A 22,590-nucleotide genomic window follows, 5' to 3' on the forward strand; every position below is an offset into this window, starting at 1 on the left:
AATGCCCTAGTGTGATGCTGCGGACCAGTGAAGGCTGCGGACTGGGAGACACAAGGTCTGGATGCTGGTTCTCGGCCACCGTGCTGCGGTCTGTTTTTACTGGGCACTTAAGGGCCCGGGATGCTGAGGAAGACGCAGTCCCCACCCTCAGGGAACTTACAGTCTAGCGGGGAGACACTGACAAGCACGAGCCCCTGTGCGGAGTGGCATCAGTTACGAGGCAGTTAAACTCCTGACGTTAAGGAAGAGCAAAGCAGGCTTTCATCCACTGCTACCCTCGCACCTCACTGAACCTAGATTTCGTTCACTAAAATTGAGATAATTCCTTCTTAATCTACTTTACGGTGCTGTAGGGACCTCAAAGGCTAAAGCTCGTAGAAAAGCATAAAGGGCAATTCAAAGTAGAAACTGTTGATTAGTTACGTAATGGTGCTAATCTGCACATTTAAAGGATGTTTCATTCAGCGGTGCTACAGGAAAGCGGAACAGAGGGCTAGAAGGCTTGCAAGTCGCTGGTACCTGCCCCGAAAAAAAGCAAAACAAAACAAAACAACAGGCTTGACCTAACGTGGAGGGGAATCCGGAGCAAACTCCAAAGTCAAATCCTCGGACAGTGACACGTCAGTCTGAGCACCCGCCGCCACTCGCCTCGTCCCCGGGGTCACTCTCCAGGCGCCCGCACCACCCCCATCCCGGAAATCCCAGACCGCGGTCCTGACCGCCCGGACCGCGTCGCGGGCGCCTCCTGGCGGCCACCCGCGGCCACCCCCCCCCGCTCGGGGCGCGGGAGAGGCACTGGCGAACTAGGGAGAGAAGGGGCGTGGTCTTCTCGCGTGAACTAATGGCGTCATCGAAGCGACGGGCCCGGAAGGAAGTAGCGTGCGGAGAGGTGTGGCGATTTCTGCGGTTGCACAGGGGTTCGGACGAGTACGGAGCGCCTGGAGGGACAGCCTGGTACGCGGCCCCCGCCCCTTAGCGCGCGCGTTTGGGCCTCGGTGAGGCTCCCGGCAGGAGCTGATCGACGGTTCCCCCCGGCCCCCAGCACAGCATCCTTTCTCCCTCGGGAGCGGGAAAGCAACCCCTTTCTGTCCCGTCCCTTCCCCGCGAGCCTCTAGGCGGGACGGAGCGGAGGCTCTTGGAGCCTCCAGCCCCGAACCAGGGCTCCTGGGACTCGCGACCCTCTCTCAGAAGAGGGCAGGGAAGGAGCGCGAGGTGGGGCGGGGGTGACTTCGGGGAGGAAAGGGTTTTTGCACATAGGACGCAGCTGCAGATCGGTAGCTGGAGGCCGCACGGTGAAATAAGCGCCTCGCAGACGTCTGCGCCCAAGTTAAGTTAGACCCGGGAGACAGAAATCCACGCGCTGGACGCGTGGGCCCAGGCGCGCCCGATTGGGAACCTCGCTGACAGTTACCGTAGTTTTTCCAGATCATTCAGTGTTCAGGAAATGAGTCTCTGGATGCCAACTCCTTCGCGTCCTGGTGCCCGAATACAGTTGAACCCAGGAGCCCCAGAGTCTACCCAGCCTGGGGAACCCCCTTTCCCCTCTAACCATGGGCTTGGGGAACCTGTCAGTTGCAAAGTGCTAGTCAAGCATATGGGAGGGAGTGTGGCTTCAGTGCTGCTTAGATACCTATATTGTTTAGGGCCAAAGGAATAACGGGGAAGGTGGATGAAAGGCCAGAGAATCCCGCCATGGAACTCGGCTCGCATGCTGTCTGTGTCGCTCCAGCCTCTGAAAGGAGTAAATAATGGTTTCCTTTGAAGTGGCAGGCAATTAAGGACTGGGAGGCTCTGACCAGAATTACACAGCCACAACTGCCTGTCATCTGACATCCTCTGTAATTTGGGCCAACGTACTGCAGCTGCCTCGCTTCCCTTTTACTAATATGAGTGGCTCCGGTGACAGGCCGTTCGTGTTCACAGGAAGGGAAGGCTGTGTCCTGAACGCTGCCCAATTGGCACTGGTTCTCCCTTGGGCCACGGCTGTATCTGGAGCCAGTTAAGGAATGGTGGTGCCAAGTGAGAGCAAGGAGGAAGAGAGTTGTAGATCTAGCCTTGTGTTCATACTACTACAGGCTGGACGTGAGCCACTTTCTGGAGCTCGGCTTGGGGAGGTGCTCTCGCTGTCAGAGCTTTTCTCCCGCAAGTCAGAGCGCACACGTCTTGCTGTATCTTTTCCCCCAGGGTGAACGCTCACTGATGGCTCAGTTGGGAGCAGTTTTGGCTGTGGCTGCCAGTTTCTTGTGTGCATCTCTCTTCTCAGCTGTGCACAAGATAGAAGAGGGACATATTGGGGTGTATTACAGGTAAGGCAGTGACACGGCGTAGCTTGCAACTTCCTGTTCAACGACTGGCTTTCCTAGTCAATGTTTAACAGATTCTGCTGACCAACTGTGTTTACATTTTGTTGAATAGGGGAGTCTTTTAGATTGAGCTTTCGTGTCAGTGACCGTGGGGAGGGGAATACACACACGTAAATACATATATAAATGTAAATATAAAACCTAGTAGTCTGATGCTATGGATGATAATCGATAAACGTGTAGAGAGATTTAGAGAGAAAACCTAAAGGCAATCATGCTCCTTGAAGATCATCTCTGAAACACTGTTTTCTCCTACTTGCCTCTGGGCGTCTCGGTGCCACAAGCTTGCCTCTGACGAGTACCGGTTCTTGATGGCAACCTGAGGAGATGTCATGTGGACCTACTCTTTAAAATTAACATTTCAGGAAGAATGGAAGAGCCTGCAGGTTGACTTGTATCCATCAAGGCAAGCTCTAGGATAGTGGTTCTTACAATAACCCATTATGTCACTTTATTTTTATTGCTCTTTTTAAAAAAAATGTATCTGTGACTTAATATAAAGCAAAAAAGCATTTAATATAAATCTTGGGTTGCTTTCCTTTGAGTCACCTCCATAACCAAGTTATGTGCTGTAAGTCTTTATGAGCCCCTTCTTATATGTACCCCGTAATGCTTTTTCTCTGGATGCCAGTAGCGAGTTCTAGAAGTCTGACTGGGTTCCCCTCTCCCTTTAATTATTTCTTCCCACCATCTGTTTCTATGTCCCCCAAAATGGCTTTTAATTTTATTACCATTTACATATAACTTGATTAGAAAAGTAACTGTACTGCCAAAAAAATATTTAGATGGTTTATCAAGTGTACTTAAAATTATCCTTTTGGTTCTTTGTGTCACTGGGCTCCAACACTAGTACCATTAATTGGTCACTATATTCCCGGATTTAACTGCCCTTGTGGATCGCCACAAGCCCGACAGATACAACAAAACAGCTCTCCTCTCTTATCTCAAGTATAGCCAAGGATTCTGCTGTCTTTATTCCACTTTGTCTGTGTGCCCGTTTTTCTCACTGCAAAAGCATGAATAGCGGTTGTAGGTTTTAGCATCAGGCTTCCTAGAATATTAGGGTCAAGCTGAGAGAAAGACAGGGATCTGTGGGCATGGCTCTGGCACATGTCACTCTATATTAAATGTTTATGGGGCTGCAGAGAAAGTGGGCCCAAACAGTATTGATGTAACAGACACCCCTTTGCTAAACCAAGCCTGCCTCTCTCTCCCTCCTCTGCAGAGGCGGTGCCCTGCTGACTTCCACCAGCGGCCCTGGCTTCCATCTCATGCTCCCATTCATCACATCCTATAAGTCTGTGCAGGTATACTCGGCTTGTGGGGCAGGGTTGGACGACTGCAGACTTGGGTGGTGATTAGTGCGTGATTTGGAATGACTTAGCCATTGGATGAGTGGATGAGTATAATGCCTTTTCAAGGAATCACTTAAGAATAAGTCCTATATATAATATAAAGTATGAGGCTCCATGAGCCACTTACTTCTGGAGTTTTACTTGATTGTTGAAATAGCTGAACGGGGTCATTGCCTTGGCCTGTCATTCCCAGCTGGGAACTATGGCTTCACTTCAAGACAAAACCAGAGAAGAATCTCTTCTGAATACACAGAAGGAAAAATAGGATGTTTGTGCATCTGTGTGTTTTAAACCACAGGCTACCAAGATAGATGGAAATAAAACATGGTAATTTTGCTGGTTCTTTTTTGAATTTCAGAGATGTGAACATAATTGGGGGGGGGTGAACTTGGAGAAGGGAAACGACATCTAAAATAGGTGTAGGATTAGTTATGACAGACCCAAAGCCAGGCTAAGTTAGTCTAGTCATCTTTGAAGTATGTCCAGCTAAGAGGAATAAGAAGATTCAGAGAATGACTTTTAAACTATCCCAGGGAAATATCCTGGGATGCCTCATCAGCATCTGCCCTGTAGGTTTCTTCTGCCATTTACTGTGCTTGATGGTTTTCAAAGTGCATTCCGTGCACAGTATCTCATTTGAGTCTCACAGTAATCCTGAGAATGGGCCGAGCAGGTTTTAGAGGCTATGAGGTTAAATAAAGAATCTGCTGTTTCAAGACTAGTAAATGGAAGAAACGGAAGTAAGCACGGGTCTTAGGACTCCTAACCAGGGTCTTTTTCACTAAACCATCATTGCTCAGCTTGTGCATGTGGTGGTTCATTTACAGGGAAGCGGGGTGGGTACCTTTGCTTGGTTTAGTCTCGCACTCTGTAAGTGAGGAGCATTCATGGGGGTATTCACATTTCACAGAGGCCAAGTTTAACCCAAATAAGTATTCAAGGCAAAGGCTGTTTGGGTTTCCCAAAAGAACTCACTTTGTTTGTCACTGCTCACCTTACAGCATCTTATGTCTCCCCTAATTCCAGACCACACTCCAGACAGATGAGGTGAAGAACGTACCTTGTGGGACAAGGTAAGGTGCCCAGAATAAAGCTGTGAAGCCCAAATAAGAGGCAAGGCCATCTGGCTGGCTACAGTAAGAGACAGTGAAAAGGGACGTACCACTCGGTGGTTTCACCAAGTTCTCTGCCCCCAAGCCCCCTATGTTCTGAGTTGAGTAGGTGGTGGAGTGCAGTAGAGCAAATCACAGAAGGGAGACAAGTTTGGAAGGGCCTCGAATGCCATGATAAAGGCTTTTAGCACACAAATAACTTGCTAGAGGAAGATAACTTCAGCAGAACTAGCTATGGAGAATGTTGGAAAGGTGGTAGGGGGAGAACTCAGGGGCCGGAAATTCAAGGAGAAAACCAATATGGTGGTCCGGTTGAAAAGTCAGGAAGGTCTGAACAGGGACAGAGTAACAAAGTAAACCACACCATAAGGAAACACTCGGACAAACACAGAATCAGAACATCCCACAGAATGACTGGCCCTATTTCATCACAAAGTCATTGTATTTGGAGGGGCCTCGGGTCAAAAAGGAGACGTAAAGATATAAGCAAATGTAATGGTGAACCTTGCTTAGAACTTGGTTCCAAAATAACAGCTATTAAAGACGTTACAGAAACTGCGTTAGTCATTTTGGGCTGCCGTAACAGAATGCCGCAGACTGGGTGGCTTAAACAACAGCCACTTATTTTCTCACGGTTCTAGAAGCTCAAAGTCCAAGGTCAAGGTGGCAGCAAGGTTGGTTCCTGGCCTGCAAGTGGCTGCTTTGCTGTGTCCTCACGTGGCCTTTCCTCTATGCACGTGTGGAGAGAGAGAAAGATCTCTGGTGTCTTTTTCTTCTTTCCTTTACCAGTCCAGTCAGATCAGGGCCCCACCATTATAACCTCATTTAACCTTAATTACCCGTGTAAAGGCCCTGCTTCCAAATACAGTCGCATTGGGGATTAGAGTTTCAGCATATGGATTTTGGAGAGCACACAATTCAGTCCATGACAGGAACTTCTGGGGAAATCTGGAGAAAGACTGGGTATTAGATGGTAAGGAATTATTGCTAATTTCCTTAGGTTTGGGAATGGTATTGTGACTCTGTAGGAGACTGTCATTATTCTTAGGAGATTGATGCTTGACAGGTGTTAAGGGCTAAGGTATCCTGGCCGCAGCTTGCTTTGAAATGTTCAGCAAAAAAAAAAAAAAAGTAGATCAATCGATAGGTAAAATGTTAACAATTGTTAAATTTAGGTGTTGATATATGAGTGTTAGTTGTACTATTCTTTCAGCTTTTCTGTATGTTTGAAATTGTTTTCTAATGAATGTCGGGGCGGGGAGGGCTGAACTAAAGTGATGGTGAAAACAAAGTGAGAAACAGTGACCATAAAACCCCACATTTTTAAGTTCTGAGAACTCCGTTACCTTCTTTAGTCTCTTCCTTTCGATTGATTGCTTTAATCAAAAGGCACTGCAGATTAAAAGGAGATGAACTACTCTTGTCTTACCGCCAAAGTTTCGTTTTTTTCTTCGCGGAGGTATTTTTAGGTGTGATTTCTCACGAGATTGCGTTCTCGCTAGCAGCTCGGAAGGACTCCTGCCTGGAGAGCCTCCTGCCTCTGACCTCTCACCGCCCCCCCACCCCACCCCACCCCCGTAAACTCTCCTCTTTTCCTGTCAAGTCACACACCTCCCGCCACCCCCTAGGAGAGGCACCATATTCCAGAGCTTAGCCTTGACTGCTGTGTCCGTCCCTCTTCCGACAGCGGTGGCGTGATGATCTACTTCGACAGAATCGAGGTGGTGAACTTCCTGGTCCCACACGCAGGTGTGTGCTTGCCGTGCCCCTCCCCCAGCCCAGCCCCTCCCCTGCAGCCCACTCCCCCCGCCCCACCACCGGCCCCACGCCTGCCCTGTGTCTGCAGCAGCGCCCCGGGAAGGGACAGCCGCTGTGTCCGGGGATGTGGTGAGTCCCGCCCGTCCTCATCCTGAATCTCTCCTTCCTCCCAGTGTATGATATAGTGAAGAACTACACTGCCGACTACGACAAGGCGCTCATCTTCAACAAGATCCACCACGAGCTGAACCAGTTCTGCAGTGTCCACACGCTTCAGGAGGTCTACATCGAGCTCTTCGGTAAGAAAGCCTCTTGGGATGATCACCTGCTCAAGCAGCCCTGCTTCCCCGCTGCCTACTTCTGAGCTGCCCACAGGGCGGGATGGGTACCAAAGGCCCGGCAGTGTTGAAGATCCAGTGCCCGGGAAGCGGGCGGTCACACAGGGCGCTCCTGGGAAACGCTGATGCCGGTGGAGGAAGCTCGCGAGAGCGGTTGAGCGTTGGGCACAGGAGTAATGGTGGATGCGAGGACTCGCTCCTGCGCTGAATCAGAGGCCTGGGATGGAAGTGTGTTCCCACTGTCCCTAAGCATCGTTTTGTAATGAAGAGGGGTCAGTTCTAGTAGAACCTTAGAGATTACCCAGCATCCTCCTTTCAAGATAAGGGTACTAAGGCCCAAAGGGAGAAAGTGCCAGAGCTGGCTAGTAGCAGAGCTGAAGCTCAGACCTCCCTCCCCTGGCTTCTGGCTTCATCCATGCCACCCTGGATGAAGGGCACCAGGACCAAGTGATGAGAACAGCAAGGGTCACGTTTAATTCTAGAAGTGGGACAAGGACCATAGCTACTTACAGTTCCTAGAACCTCTGTGAGTTTGGGTTGTTGTTTTTACCCTATACCTGTAGAGAGGAATAGGGAAACGCTTAGAACAGAAAGGACCCACGTGGGACTTCCCTGGTGGCGCAGTGGTTAAGAATCCGCCTGCCAATGCAGGGGACACGGGTTTGAGCCCTGGGCCGGGAAAATCCCATATGCCGCGGAGCAACTAAGCCCGTGCTCCACAACTACTGAGCCTGCGCTCTAGAGCCCGCGAGCCACAACTCCTGAGCCCACGTGCCACAGCTACTGGGCACACACATCGCAACTACTGAAGCCCGCGCGCCCAGAGCCCGTCCTCTGCAACAAGAGAAGCCACTGCAATGAGAAGCCCGCGCACCACGACAAAGAGTAGCCCCCGGGCTTCCCTGGTGGTGCAGTGGTTGAGAGTCCACCTGCTAATGCAGGGGACACGGGTTTGTGCCCCGGTCCGGGAAGATCCCACATGCCGCGGAGTGGCTGGGCCCGTGAGCCATGGCTGCTGAGCCTGCGCGTCGGGAGCCTGTGCTCCGCAACGGGAGAGACCACAACAGTGAGAGGCCCGTGTATTGCAAAAAAAAAAAAAAAAAAAAACGAGTAGCCCCCGCTCACCGCAACTAGAGAAAGCCCGCGCGCAGCAACGAAGACCCAACACAGCCAAAAATAAAATAAATAAATGTATTAAAAAATAAAAGCAAATGAACTTTGCAATCAGTGGTAACAGCTATTCTTGACATCAGGACTGGACAGTGATTTTTCCCAGGAATCTTCATTAAAAGGACCCTGAGTGAGAACATTCTGTAGAGTAGACAGAGGCGGAATCGTTGGCGACACCAGTCGTCTTAATTAAGCAAACAGCCTTTTGCACTGTTTCAGATTTGGGAAATCATCAGAAGCACTTTTGACTTTTCTGCAGAAGAAAATGAATCTAAATTCACTTTATAGGCTTTGGATTCTCTTGTGGGGTTTGGATTCAGTGTGCTGTTAAGAACAGTTCAGTAAATCTGCTGTTGATTTTTTTTTAACCTCAAACTGATATAATTTCATAAAATATCTTAGTTTTCTCTCTAGCCATTGTTTTAGAACTTGTGCCATTAAATGAACGTTCCAAAGCATTTGAAACAACAAAAGACAGAAGAGCTCTAATTTCCATGTAGAGGGAATTAAAATGTGAAATTATTCTGCATTAGAGAACTCACTATCTTGCAGATGAACTTGGCGTCCTAGTAAAGTAAAACTTCTTGTACAGAGGAGCTAGGGAAGTGTGTTTGCTTTGAAATATCTTTTAACATCATTCTTGCCAGCAAGCACTGTTTTGTTTAGAATCCATTTGCATCTGCAAAGGAGAAACTCAAGTCTCTAATCCTGTTCCCTGAAGTTGGAAAGTTTTTCTCTGGTCCCCTCCTCTCAGGACGCATAGCCCTGACTTTCAGCTTGACTGCAGTTTTTATCACTGCTTGCTCTGATGCATCCTCTTTGCCTGTTTTATTAAAATGTTATCCAGTACTTGTTAAGAAGTTTGTCTGAAGACCCTCTTTGTGTTCACGTAATAACATAACTTAATCTGCATCTGTCAGCATAACCATCACCTATAAACAACTTAGTACTGGTGTTACTTTGGTAGTAAACCACCATGCAAAACATTTCTTCCAGATTTTCCTAGAAAATTACTAGCCCCGGGTCACAATTTTCTGCCTTGACTCAGACAGAATTTAATCTGATAAACAACTGTGTTATTAACTTATGGAGGGTATAGGGCATCTCCCTTAAAGTTTGGTCGGTCTCCTATTTAAAATAGAAAATGTGGCATGTAATGTTTATCTCTAGCCGTCAAATTGTTAGACCCATGTCAGGTGGGAGGTGCTGCCCTTATGGGCATTTCTCTCTCAGTGCTGAGAGGCTGCTGGGAACGTATCTGATATGTAGAAGTATTAAAACCCCTTGCTTAGCGATATGACAGTTGAAGAAAGTACGTTCTCAACCCTAACAACCAAAGCATAATAATTAAACAAGTTCTTTATTTTGGGTCCTGACTAGCTTGAGCACATCACTGAACCTCAGTGGGCCTCAGTTTGACCATCTATAACAGGCAAGGAGTTAGACTTACTGTTCCTCAAAGGCTCCTGGATCACGAATGGCCACTTAAAGCAGATGGCAGCTGACAGTAGGAAGATGGTTCCGTGAAGATGTCCCAGCCTGGTTTCGTGGGTCCTTTTCTCAGTGCTCTTCCAGGATCTTACTGAGGATCCCATGGGCGGGGGGCAGGGCAGGGAAGGCCCAGGTCAGAGCAGGCAGCCTGGGCGCCGCTGTTCTAGGGCCACAGCTAGAGGGACAGTTGGTTACAGCTCTTCCAACCCTTGTCCGTGAAGTGACTCACGTGTCATGTTTCAGACAGAGAATCAGGACCAAAGCAAACAACACATCAGACCACTTGGGCTCGTTTCCAGAGCTGTAAATTGTCATTCTTCTCCTTGTGTTATTTGATGGAGTTCCTAATGGAATTAGTCTTCCTTGGGGCTTTCCTTGACATCAGAGTCTGTTTTTCTTTTAGAAACCTCTAAAATTACTAGATTTAATGTGCTTGGCTTTTTCAAAATACCTAACTTGGCCATTCCACCTTCCTTCTTCGTGAAAGCCAGGCGGCCACCTTCTGTTGCTGCTGTTTCTAGGGAAAGGCTGCTGCCTGACTCAAAACATGTGCTCGAGTTGTTTGTCCTTTTAAAGCTTAGCTCCCTTCTGGGCGAGGCTGATGTCTTCTTGAGGCCCCAGGGAAAGGACACGCTCACGGCTGGCTCACATAGAGGACCGAGTGGGCCTCCCGCTGTGAGAGCCTTGCAGGGTGTCTTTAGACATCCGGGCCCTGATGAGCGCTCTGCCTTGGGAAGACCTTTTGCCTGTCAGGTGCATTCGTGAGCTGGTGTCTTGCCTTGCACTCTACCACCGTACTTCCCTCCTCCCCGCCTGAAAAGTGTAACAGCTCCTTCTATCTGTCTTGATTCCAGATCAGATTGATGAAAATCTCAAACTGGCTTTGCAACAGGACCTGACCTCCATGGCCCCCGGGCTCGTCATCCAAGTAAGCACCGCCCTGGTGGGAGCCCTGCCATCGCCCGCCGACCCCCGAGGAAGGTGCATCCCCTCTTCCAGAGGATGTCCTGTCTGTGCAGGAAGATCAAGGACCGGTGGGAGCTGGTCCCTCAGCCCCTCACCTCCCCATCAGGTGCTGTTTTTATTCCTCTCCAGGCTGTGCGGGTGACAAAGCCCAACATACCTGAAGCCATCCGCAGGAACTACGAGCTGATGTGAGTGTGCCCGGTGCCCCAGCTGTAACCACCGCTCTCCCCTGCCTCCCGTTCATCCCATCCCGGGGTTGATCGACGCCGGGCCAGGCATCCCCTCTTGAGTATTTGTAACAGCGCACCACCCTGGAAGATGGGGCAGGCATGTCAGGACGCTCACCTGGGCTCCGCAATGACAGAGCAGGGACGCTCTTCAGAGGGCCGGGGCGGGAGCGGGGGGAGGCGTGTGGCATTTCACGGCTCGTGCCGAAGAAGACGGGGAGCGGCGATTGCGTGGGCAGGCAGGTGCCTTTTACTGAAGTCAGTTATGCTTTATTTCCTACCAATGAGTTTTGGAGGAGAAGGCAAGCCATGTTACTGCCTGCAGCAGAGCCGCTTTCACCTGGGACGTTACAGAGCCTGCCAGGAGAGAGGAAGGAATGACAGCTGGCGTCCCCCGGGGCGGGGGCGGCTTGTCTTCTCCAGGGCGCAGTGAATCTCCGCAGAAGCTGGTCCCCAGCGGCCTCACAGCTGTGCATTTTTCTCCCCTTCAGGGAAAGCGAGAAGACGAAGCTTCTGATTGCAGCCCAGAAGCAGAAGGTGGTAGAGAAGGAAGCCGAGACAGAGCGGAAGAAGGCCCTCATTGGTCTGACTGTGCTTGTGGGGTCCCCTTTCAGAGCAGAGAGGCTGGGGAGGGTGGAGAGATTCAGGAAGCCTGGGGCTCGGTCCTCCGAAGCCCTGCCACACGCGGGGTCGGCCTGCATCCCCCGGAAACAGCTGAAATTGTCAGATCACAGCCAGGGATCATGAGTTCTGAGTTTCCACACGTCTCTTAAATGAAAGGAGCCCTTCCAGTTAATTCCTCATTCACAATAATAATAACACCGACTGGGCCCTTACTACGAGCCGTGGGCTTTTCTAAATGCTCGCGGGTGAATCATCTCGCTCCTCACACACCCACCCCTGCCGGGTGAGGAAGGCAGCATCCTTAACCTCCTCTCACTGAGCTGAAGCACACGGAGGCTAGATTGCTGCCCACGGTCCCATGGCAGAGAAGTGATGGAAACGGGGTTCAAATCCAGGGACTCTGCCCCTGAACCCGGCTTCTTTACCACTGCACCAGACGACCAGCCACAGCCCTGGCCACTTCCTAAAGTGCAGTGGCAGGAGGAAACCTGTACCTCAACCCTTAAAACATTCCTTTGGGAGAAATATCCTGTGACTTGGGAGAGGGAGCCTGCCATGGCTGCCTCTGGGCCAGTGGCCCTTCACCCGAGCCCACCCGCTGCCCTGCATCAGGGCCTCAGATCAGGTGAAAGGTGCAATGCCGTCAAACTCTGGAAGTATCGGGGCTCTAAGCCTTTCTCAACTTCATTAATACAGAGGCAGAGAAAGTGGCTCAGGTGGCAGAAATCACCTATGGGCAGAAGGTGATGGAGAAGGAGACGGAGAAGAGGATTTCGGAAATCGAAGGTGAGCGAGAGATTCCCGCCTGCCTTTTCCTCAAACCCCGCTCTGTGGCCGGGGGGGGGGTCATTTCCTCTGCTCTGTAATCTCTGTGCTCAGATGTTATGGTTTCTTTGGAACATCCCTTGTTCTCTGTGCTCTGACTTGAGTTTTGGGGAGATTCGGTCCAGGCTGGCATTAATTTTCCACTTCAGAGAGATTCAGTCATTCATCAGATTTTAGTTGGGTGCCACCAGGACTCTTCTGCCAGGCTTAAGAAAAAGGGAGGTCACGTGGTCCCTGCTGTCTTGGGCTCACAGTCTGGCATTGGAAGTAAACCAAGAAGCTAGGTCCAGACAGCAGCTCTCTCCCCCCTGCCTTACCCGCCCCCCTCCTCAGAAGCCCGTGAACACCGTGGTTTTGGCCTCTCAGGGTCCCTGTGGATGTTAAGCTGGGTGTGAAGAAGACACCTTTCAATACCGACACCACGAGCTGGAGAGAGGTGTTGTCTTTGCCAGCTTCTCTGAATCTCACTCACCTTCAGTCCCCTGCCCCTCAGCTCTCACCTCATTCCCACCACCCACCTTCTCCTCCGTGTGGTGCCTTTATATCAAGCAAATTCTAGGCCAAAAACAAGACCTCAGGGCCCAGCTTCAGGCTGCACAGTGCTGTGTCCAGTAGTACTCACGATGGGGCCTCTCAGGCTTTGCAGGTGCCCGTGGAGGAGCCAGTTAGGCCTTTACGGATCAGCGGCTCCTCACTGGGGAGCTCTTAGCCGAACAGCACATTTTTATTATAAACGCAGGTCACCAGGCGCTAAGGCCAGTCGAGTTGGCCGCATGCACCCCAGCCAGCCTGCAGGCTTCCACCACCCAGGGCCTTGCTGAGGCTGTGCAGTAAGAACCCACCCCCAGTCCCCGCTTGCTTCCCAGGCTTTTGCTACAGCTGTTGCTCGTGCAAGGCTGGCCTCATTCCCAAGGCCAGGGAGTAAATATCAAAAATTTTGCGTCAGCTTGACCGAAAGCTGGTCTGAGCAGATTAAGGAAGCAGATTGCAAAGTAGAAGTTTAAATGTGTCTTAGTCCAAACAGGTGTTAGTCTAGACCATGGCATGTCATGCCCTTCAAGTTGTGCCAGCTTAAGCGCTGCTAATTGGAGCCTTTCTGAAATGATTGATGGAAATGAAAAGGCAGCTGAAGTTGGAGAGGGGCTGAGCTGTTTTGTTTATGGTAGTCGGTTTCAGGGCAGATCCACCTCGGGCCGTATCCAGAGCCTTCTTCGGGCTTCCCTTGGTCTTGCTGTGTACTAGGAGGGGAGAGCGCCGGGGTGGAGAGCTCGGAGACAGGAGGTTCAGGCGGGTCCCGTCCCTCTCCTCACAGGCCACAGAGGAGTAAGCGGCTAGAAAGAGGACGTGTCTCCACGATGCTGTCAGAAAAGACACTGTCGGGTACAGCGGCAGACTTACTCAGAGTTAGCTAGGCCCCACCACCGGGAGATGCTGTCAGAGCACTCCTTCATCTTGGTCGATTTTCACAACCACTTGTGAAACAGGAGAAAAATGCCTTTTCCCCAGTTTCATAAATGAGGAAATCAGAGCACAGAGAAGCCAGAGCAGTGTGCCCAGGGTCAGGGAGGCAGTCGGGGAAAGTGGCGGGGACTAGCCTTCCGATAGCCTCTGCCCTTCACTTCACTGCGTTCTTCTCTTAAGATGCGGCGTTTCTGGCCCGGGAGAAGGCCAAGGCGGACGCCGAGTGCTACACTGCCATGAAAATAGCCGAAGCGAATAAGGTAAAGACCCAGCGCCGCCCGGCCGCCAGAGGGCGTGTGCCCGGCTTGAGAGTAGCCGGGTGCTTGTGAGAACATGGCGCCTGCCCCAGCCCCTCGTGGTCGCGAGCGAGGACTCTTGGGCCGTGTGGGCCAGCGCCTTCCCTTTCCCTTAGCTGGACCCTGAGAGAAGTCTGATTTTGCTGGTAAACAGAGAAACTCCTGAAACTCTCGCAGTTCTCACCTTGAGGACCTGAGATTACTCTCTCCCAGAGAAGGGGTTTCGCGGTTACTAACGCAACATTGAGACCAGGAAGAGGCGCAGGGGGCGTGGTTCTCACGGAGACCCTCTCCTCGCGAAAGTAAAGGGATGCCGCCCAGACTTTCCCTAATCTGGCCCCATCAGAGTCTTCCTTCCTCATTTTTCTTCCAGCTGAAGCTGACCCCTGAGTATTTGCAGCTGATGAAGTACAAGGCCATCGCTTCCAACAGCAAGATTTACTTTGGCAAAGACATCCCTGACATGTTCGTGGACGCTGCGGGCAGCCTGGGCAAGCACTTGGAGGCGCTAGCTGACAAGCCGAGCTTTGGCTTAGAAGAGGAGCCCTCGGAGGCAGACGCGGAGGAGAACTGAATATTTGTCCCCAGCCGCACATGACCCTCAAAGAGATCTTTATTTTTTAATGATGAACCAGCCCTCCCTTCCACACTACCTTCTTTGACTCTCTTCCACGTACTGTGGTGAAAAAAGAAGAAACGGACTTAAACCTATTCCCCTTCCTGGGAAGCGGGGGTAGGGACTGATGAATTGGGGTTTTCTTCAGGTAAGTAGGTTACGTGGCTTCTGTTAAGATTTGGAAACCGTGGGCTAGCCCTTTGAGCTCCAGGCACTGATTTTCGCCCTTTTGAAGCTGGCTTAATTAGGGATGCTATTAATAAGGAGTGGGAGAAATGCAGGGTGTCGCCTCCGATCGGACTGCCCTTATTTGGGGAAAGGCAGTCCAGTGTTCTCTACCTGCCTCCAAGGTGGGAGATGCCCGTGGGTGAGGCCCAGCTGCCGAGCAAATACGTGCTTGTAAGTTTGCCAGCAGAGCTGTGGAGAAACGGCTGCGATGGATGTTGGCTTTCCCGGCGCTCCTGGCCGTGAGCCCATGGGTTACTGCCGAGGCCCGCTCTCTGGAGCCCTGGTAAGGAAGAGCTGGTGCTATAGGTTTTGCAGGCTTTTCTACACACCACCCTCCTTGCCCCGGGGCTGAAAGCGTGGTGGCTTCCGACCACATTTCCAGGGTCAGGGTTTGGCCGCCACCACACAATTCTTTTTAAAACTTTTCACCTATTCTGTGATTTGGTTTTTTTCTCCTCTTAACCTGTTCGTTGGTTCCACTCAGCATCAAGAAGACAGGAATGAAGAACTCAGGTGTCTTCAAAGCTGCTGAAGTGGGACCGTGCTATCTGTTAGCCACTGTGGTACCTGCTTGGCAAACTGTGCGCGTTCCTTGAGATCAAGTGTCTTTTCATTGCTGTGGGGATCCTACGGTTGAAGACCTCCTCTGGGGGAGGAAGAAGGGCTCGTCCCAAAGATTCCCCAATCTCAGTGCCTGTGACTCGTGCTGGGGTCTGTCTGATGTAGTGATAAGGGGGAGCCCGTGCGCTAAGCGGCCGGTGTCTTTAAATCCAGGGCTCCAGGGGTCACACCGAGTGTTAAATCTCCAGAGACAGCTGTGTGGGTGCGAGTTCATGCCCTAGTCCCTGGGTCAGGACTGCATCAGAATCCACTCAAATGTTTTTTCATTACTAATTGGGAGATTTGGATGGGGGGAACACAAACATGAAAAAAAGGTTTTCTTGTGTCCTGAAGTTGGAGTTGGGGGCAGGAGTGTGTACCAGGTCGCTAAGTGGAGGGCAGCTGTCTGGAGTGAACTTGCAAGCCTGTTGGTATCGTCCACGACAAGCCCTGGCTGAGGATTTGTTATTAGCTGCCCCCCTCCAAGAAGAACTCCCACTGTACCCCTCTTTTCTCGGTGAAACTACAAATGATACTTTCTGGCACAGATTTCCATCTCATTTTTGATCCCACACCCAGACTTCTGATTAATCGAATGGCCCCAAAAGTCGGGCTACCTTGCTTCTAAGTAGCACCAGGCTCTTCGGGAGTTGGGGGAGCGTTCAGCCGGCCTAGGAGTACACAGAGGGTTAATCCCTCTTAATTTAAATGTTGCCCTTCTCTGTTCTAAGTTGTGGGACTTAGAATTCTCAAACCACCATTCCTGGTCACACTTTGTGCAGGCAGCCAGATGTTCCTGGGAGTGATGGATTTTAATGTGCTCAGAAGGCCTTGCAGAAGGCAGTTAGTCTAAGACCAGCATAAGGTATCCATCCTTAAGATACACTCACCCTCCTCCCACTTCAGTGCCATTAATCACTTGTTAGGAGTACCATGTCACATCCAGCATCCCTGATTTACATATTTGTCGGCTCCTCTGCTCTGAGACCTGCTGCCTAAGCCTCAGAAAACACTACTTCTCTCCAGTGGAATACGCAGCGAGGACATCTCAGCCTCTCTGAATAGCAAGCTTGCTCAGATTCTTAACCGGAACTTCTCTCTAATACTAGCATCCTGTGATGGCTTGTCCCTTGCACTAGATCACAAAGGAGCCTCGGTGAAGTCCTGCTACACCTGCCCCCCTTCAATGTCAATGTCACTTCTTCTTTAAGCAAAAAATGTAACTGTTGTAGTACCCATTCGTTTAACTCCAATGTTGTCTGTACCTGCCTGAATAGGAAAATCATGGAAATGGGCTGTTTTCTTAGCTTGAGACAACTAACCAGTCTGTCTGTGTGACTTCGTTTCTGTAACACTTACTAGAAAACCTGATCTGAAAACATTTGAATTCTAAACATGTAAACTGTGACAGCCTGCAATTCTGTAGGCAGTAAAGTCATGGCTGCTATTGATAAATGGAACCTCTATCAAAATAAGGAACTGTTTATAAAAGTCAGTTTTTGTAGGACTTTCCAAGGAAAAATCACCTTGGTTGAATGTTTCTCACTCATTAAACTTTGCAGAAGTGATCTATATTCAGTACTGTTTTTAATCACTTTTTTTAATATCAGGACAGAATATTTGAAAGGAAGCCACAGTTTGTTAATTTTTATATGACTAAAATAAATTCGGAGGGATCTGCGATCATATTAAGTTGAGAGAGGGAAAAAAATCACTGAAAGAATTTTAGCAATATAGTCATCCCTCGGCATCTGCAGGGGACTGGTTCCGGGACACTCCCCCCGACCCCATACCAAAATCCGTGGATGCTCAAGTCCCTTATATAAAATGGCCTAGTATAGCTGCCTCTGTATCCGCGGGTTCCACATCCACAGATACAAAGGGCCGACTATATTGATCCGAAAAAAGTAGATGTTTTATAAATGATCTGTTGCAGTTTCTATGAGTCTCTATCTTTCAACACAGATAACTTCACCATTTATAAACAGTGAAAGTAAGAGCTTCATATTTATTGACTACCTATTTAAGTTTGATCGAGGATAAGTTGTATCCTGACTAGGGGTCACTCTGCCTCTATGGACTTAACCACTGCTTCTTTAGTTCTATTCAGTAGGGTTCTAGCCACTATTTCTGGTGTTTCCTTCTAAAAGAGGTAATAGCCAATCATTTTGTGTTTGTATTTCCATTCCTCTCTATTTCTGCTTTTGTGCAAGCTGGTGATTGAATAGTCAAAACTAATTCTACTTGCAAAGAGCCCCGAGGACTGAATGACCCCCTTTGAAACTGAGAAATGATTGTTGTTATATTAATCACTCTACAAATGATATGCTGGATTAATTGCCTTGGGCTGATAGATGGAAGAACTGTTTTAGACAACTCTAAAGGTGTGATTTGATGTCTTAGTTTTATTTTCAGTCTTGCTAAATAAAATGAGTCTTTGTATTTTTTTATTACAGTGAAATTTAGCAATAGCTAATATTAGATTAGGTGATATAAAGAGATAAAACATTTCTGCCTAGTGAGTTAAGTCGAGCCCCAAAAATATATTCAGATGAATATCTATTCCCATTATCAATGTAGAAATAATAAACAGCTTATTCGTGAAAATGGCATAATTCTTGGTAGGTGCTACGGAGATTTATCGTAAAATACTCCAAACACTGCTGCAATTCTGCTCCCAAAGAGCAGAGGTACTTTCAACTGACCCAAAATATATTTTGATATCAATTCGGTAGGAAAGTCGCAGTCTCTGTCTGGGAAATATGCCCAGCCTAGAGTTGCCGAATAAAATACAGGATGCCCCGTTAGATGTGATTTTCATATAAATAACGAGTAATTTTTAGTATAAGTATGTCCCAAATATTGCATGAGACATACTAAAAAGGTATTCGTTGTTTATATGAAATTCACATTTAACTGAGCATCCTGAACAGTTGACCCTTGAACAGCACGGGTCCGCTCTTACACGGATTTTTTTCAATAAACGCACACTACAGGACAATTCAATCTGCGGTTGGTTGCCTTCGCAGGTGCAGAACCACAGATACGAGGGCCTGCTATAAAGTTATAGGCAGATTTTCGTCGATGCCAGCCGGGGTCAGTGCCTCTAACACCTGCATTGTTCAAGGATCAACTGTATTTTTATTTGCTAAATCTGGCAACCCTAGCCCATGCTTTCTCAGGTTTTTCCATGGTGCTCCCAAACTTTCTCTGTTGGTTGGAGAGCCCAACACAAATACTATGGATTTACAATTGAATAGGTAAATTAAGAATGTAGTTTCTAGAGTTAGACTGCCAAGATTCAAATCCCTTCTCTACCACTTCTTAGATGTATGGTCTTGAATAAATTCTTTAACCTGTCTGAGCCTCAGTTTCTTCATCTATAAAATGGGTTGAGTGGATGAAATGAAAACGCATTGTGAAATGAAACGCATGTGAAGGGGTTAGCACGGTGCATAAGGGTTCAAAAATAACTTATTTTCAGTCATCTGGAAAAACAGGCTAGAAAACACACAGGTAACTAAGTGGGAAATCAAACAGATGTGATAACATGGAATAAGATTACAGGTAGGATAGCACATAGAGGAAGAAAGGAACAACACTGCAATTCAGCAGACGCAGTATTGAGAATTCGTACTTCCAGCAATGCAGTAGACAGGTAGAAAATTAGCCAGTTTGGCCCTGTTGAAATTAATTGCCCACTTCTGGGCTCCAATTAAAATAAAAAAAGACTTGTAGAGGCTAGAAAGAAAAAATGTTAAAACCAAAAGAAAAAAAGTAGTTAAAAGCTAAATCTCATGGGTTGACCCCAGAAAAGGCAGAAGGGGAGTTCAGCAACTTCACTTTTATAAAACTTGCATGATTGTACAACACAGGGACTATATCCAATATTTTAAAATAGCCATAAATGGAGCATAACCTTTAAAAACTGTGAATCACTATATTGTGCACCTGTAACGTATAATATTGTCCATCAACTATACTTCAATTTTTTTAAAAAGTTGCGGGTTTTTCCTGGTGGTCCAGTGCTTAAGACTCCACACTTCCACTGCAGCGGGCACGGGTTCGATCCCTGGTCAGGGAACCAAGATCCCGCTCGCCTCATGGCACAGCCAAAAAAAAAAAAAGGTTGCATCATGGTCAGCTAGATAGTCTAGCTCCTCAGAGACCAAAGAAGAGGAAATGGGCTCGCAGAATAGAGCATTTTGAAAGATTTTTCTTTAAGACTGGCTAAAATTTGAAATAGGGAGAAGTGGTTATCTGCAAATAGAAAATAAATCCAGGGATTATCACAGATAACATTTTCTTCTCTGATGGTCTTGGGGAGATTCTGTGCTGTTTGGGATGGTTTAAATGTCATCCTCTCTATATGAAGTATCAAATGATCTCTAAAGGTCCTCACCAGGTCTAGGGTTCTAGAATCTATATTGACATTTCAAAAGCCAAATGTGACAGTATGTTTGCTGAGGGATTGCTGACATGGCTTCTCTACCTGAATTCATTTAAACTGGAACATGGGCATTATTTTTCCATTTCTCTTCAGAGCCAAGTAACCAGGCAACAGTAATTTTTTATTATTTTATCTTTTTTTTTTAATCCCCCTGAAAGAATCACAGTAAACTCAAAAGGAAACTTTTATTTTTGGCCACACCGCGCAGCATGTGGGATCTTAATCCCGACAAGGATGAAACCCACGCCCTTGGCAGTGAAAGTGCAGAGTCCTAACCACTGGACGGCCAGGGGATTCCCTAAAGGAAATAATTTTTAAATCCATAAATGTTTTTCTCATAATTCAGGGCCTTAGACTACAGAGGTGTATATTTTAAAAGTTTGATGGCATTTATGGTAAGTATACTAGATATTTATAAAATTGTTTGTGAAACCGGTTCCTCTGGGTATTTGGCTTTCTAATCTCTTTTCTTCTTTGTCCTTGCAAACTGTTGGAGCAATTTAAAGACAATTACTAGGGATGAGGTGATTTCAGACTTGCATTTTTCAAGGATTAAGTAGTATGGAAGGATGAAAGGTTAAATTAGATGGTTGATGTCCCAGGAAGAGGAAGAAACTAAAAATGAAAATAAGGAGGAAAAAGTGGAATAAAATTCATTCAAAAGTACAGCTAAGACGCTAAAAAAAAAAATTGGAAAATGGGAAATCATAATGAGACTGGGGTCCCCATGATCTTTTTGCCTTTATTTCCGTTTTTATAAGGTCAAAAAATGTTAGAGATGAAAAGTATCTTAGAAGTGAATCCACAATAAATCCTGTCCTACTCATCTTGGTCTCCCCTGGTTCCTTTACAGAGAAAACGTCTCAATAAATGTTGACTAGTGGAGGGACTAGTGTTCACTGAACACTTGCTTTGGGGAGCACTCTGCTAAGTGTGTGTCACATGCTACCTTGATTGATCCTTACTGCAAGTCTGAAGGAGATGTTGACGGACTCCATTTTATAAATGAAAAACTGAGAAGTTCAGTTACACAGTTTAGTGATGAAACCAAGATTCAACTTGTGTCAGTCCTATGCCCACCACCACCCAATCTTGCCGCCACTATCCTTATTAACTTGAAAGCTTAAATCACTCTTCTGATACTTTTTGGGGAGCCACACTCACACCATTGGGGTGGGAGGTTGACCTTGTAATTCAAAGAAATGACCTGACTTATTAAATGAAGTTACTTCTACTTATTGTCATAGTGAGCTATCACCTGGATTATACATCCCTTAGTTCTGTTAAGTATTTATGGTCTTTAAAATGTTTTCTATATAGCGTATCCGTTTAAGTATGTCATGCTCACCCAATCCTTCCGCTATACAGCCCTTCACCATGATCCCTTTGTTCCTTCCACCACTGACTGCCGGCTAGCACCTTCCAACCTTGCACCTCTACCACAAGCATCTATTAGTATATTCACACCATGAAGGGCTAGTCTAGTCATTTTTTAATCTTTATCACTTTGGCAGGAGTAGAAATTATCAAGTCCAGAGACATTTTACTTGAACACAATTACTGCAACCCTAGTTTACAGATAACCCAGTTTTGTGTTCGTGGTAGATGGAAACTTCCCCAAAAGAAGTCCTTCATGACAAAGACCCTAGGTTCTGCTCAAAGTGATTTTCCCAGGGCAGACATGTGAAATTCTGTCTCAGTTCCCAGGGTCTGGGAAGACGGTGAGAGAAGAAAGTACGAACGTTGCCCTTTCTTTCCAGAAGGCTCGAAGCCCAGTCACCTCAAGACAACATGGAGAGCAAACTTTAGCCCTTTCTCCAACGTAACAGCATCTCATTCATGAAGCTGAATTAATGCTTGAGAGTCTGTCAACAGTACAGCAGTACAGCCAAGAATGTTTTCTGCAACAAAATCCATCTCTACTTTGCCTCAGCACCTACCATTTCACCATCCGACTATTAAACTTAGTATTTTACTGCGCTAATCTTTTTTTAAATTTATTTATTTGTTTATTTATTTATGGCTGTCTTGGGTCTTCGTTTCTGCGCGAGGGCTTTCTTTAGTTGCGGCAAGCAGGGGCCACTCTTCATCGCGGTGCGCGGGCCTCCCTAATTGCCGAGCCCAGGCTCCAGACGCACAGGCTCAGTAGTTGTGGTTCACGGGCCTAATTGCTCCGCGGCATGTGGGATCTTCCCAGACCAGGGCTCGAACCCGTGTCCCCTGCATTGGCAGGCAGATTCCCAACCACTGCGCCACTAGGGAAGCTACTACTGCGCCCCTCATCCTGTTTGTGATCTTCATATGGCCCAGAGCTACACACATAGGAGACTCAAGAACTGGGCTGAATGTGTGCGGAGCCCAGGCTGGACTGTCTAAAGCTGCCTGTGCTCTCCTCCCAGAAGGCGGCACCTGCCACCGGGGGGACTGCGGCGTGGACAGTCTGAGTTGAGGCTTGTCGTCCAAACTACACACCGGGTTTTGTAAATTAAGTATCAATACAATAAGAATTCAAAGATCTCATTAAGTTTTTCTATTGGTTACATATTGAAACCTTACTCTGGATATATTGGGCTATATAAAATGTATATTTTTTAATGTGCCTATTAGAAAACTTTAAATTACATATGTGTCTTACACTGGGCAGTACTGGGCTAAAGGATGACCAGAGGAAAATAACCGTACATTTGAATCCTGCCATGTTCTTTGCAGT

General features: G+C 47.8%; 1 protein-coding gene across 4 annotated transcripts; it reads left to right on the forward strand.

The window, feature by feature from the left end:
* The first annotated feature begins 843 nt into the window (after positions 1–843).
* ERLIN2 (ER lipid raft associated 2) lies at positions 844–18,790 on the forward strand. 4 transcript variants are annotated; one of them, XR_002173567.3, is made up of 13 exons: positions 977–1,741; positions 2,185–2,306; positions 3,589–3,670; positions 4,745–4,791; positions 6,518–6,579; positions 6,762–6,887; positions 10,442–10,515; positions 10,683–10,741; positions 11,272–11,363; positions 12,101–12,190; positions 13,871–13,950; positions 14,360–14,750; positions 15,315–18,790. XR_002173567.3 is itself a non-coding variant. In XM_004318347.3 (12 exons), exons 2-12 carry the CDS (start codon positions 2,200–2,202, stop codon positions 14,558–14,560), a joined length of 1,020 nt encoding a protein of 339 aa, XP_004318395.1. In that variant the 5' UTR covers positions 844–954; positions 2,185–2,199; the 3' UTR covers positions 14,561–18,790. The 4 variants fall into 4 exon arrangements, 3 of the variants coding, with proteins under 3 accessions (XP_004318395.1, XP_019777030.1, XP_019777032.1); XM_004318347.3 differs by lacking the exon at positions 977–1,741 and adding an exon at positions 844–954 and having other exon boundaries at positions 14,360–18,790; XM_019921471.3 differs by having other exon boundaries at positions 14,360–18,790.
* The last annotated feature ends 3,800 nt before the right edge of the window (positions 18,791–22,590 follow it).

The sequence above is a fragment of the Tursiops truncatus genome, chromosome 21, assembly GCF_011762595.2.
Source record: "Tursiops truncatus isolate mTurTru1 chromosome 21, mTurTru1.mat.Y, whole genome shotgun sequence".
Classification (NCBI taxonomy): Eukaryota; Metazoa; Chordata; class Mammalia; order Artiodactyla; family Delphinidae; genus Tursiops; species Tursiops truncatus.

Coding starts and splice junctions, on each gene's coding strand:
- ERLIN2 (XM_019921471.3), top strand. CDS start 1,670: ATGAAAGGCCAGAGAATCCCGCCATGGAACTCGGCTCGCATGCTGTCT. Junction 3,671..4,744: donor CATCCTATAAGTCTGTGCAG/GTATACTCGGCT, acceptor CCCTAATTCCAG/ACCACACTCCAGACAGATGA. Junction 6,888..10,441: donor GGTCTACATCGAGCTCTTCG/GTAAGAAAGCCT, acceptor TCTTGATTCCAG/ATCAGATTGATGAAAATCTC.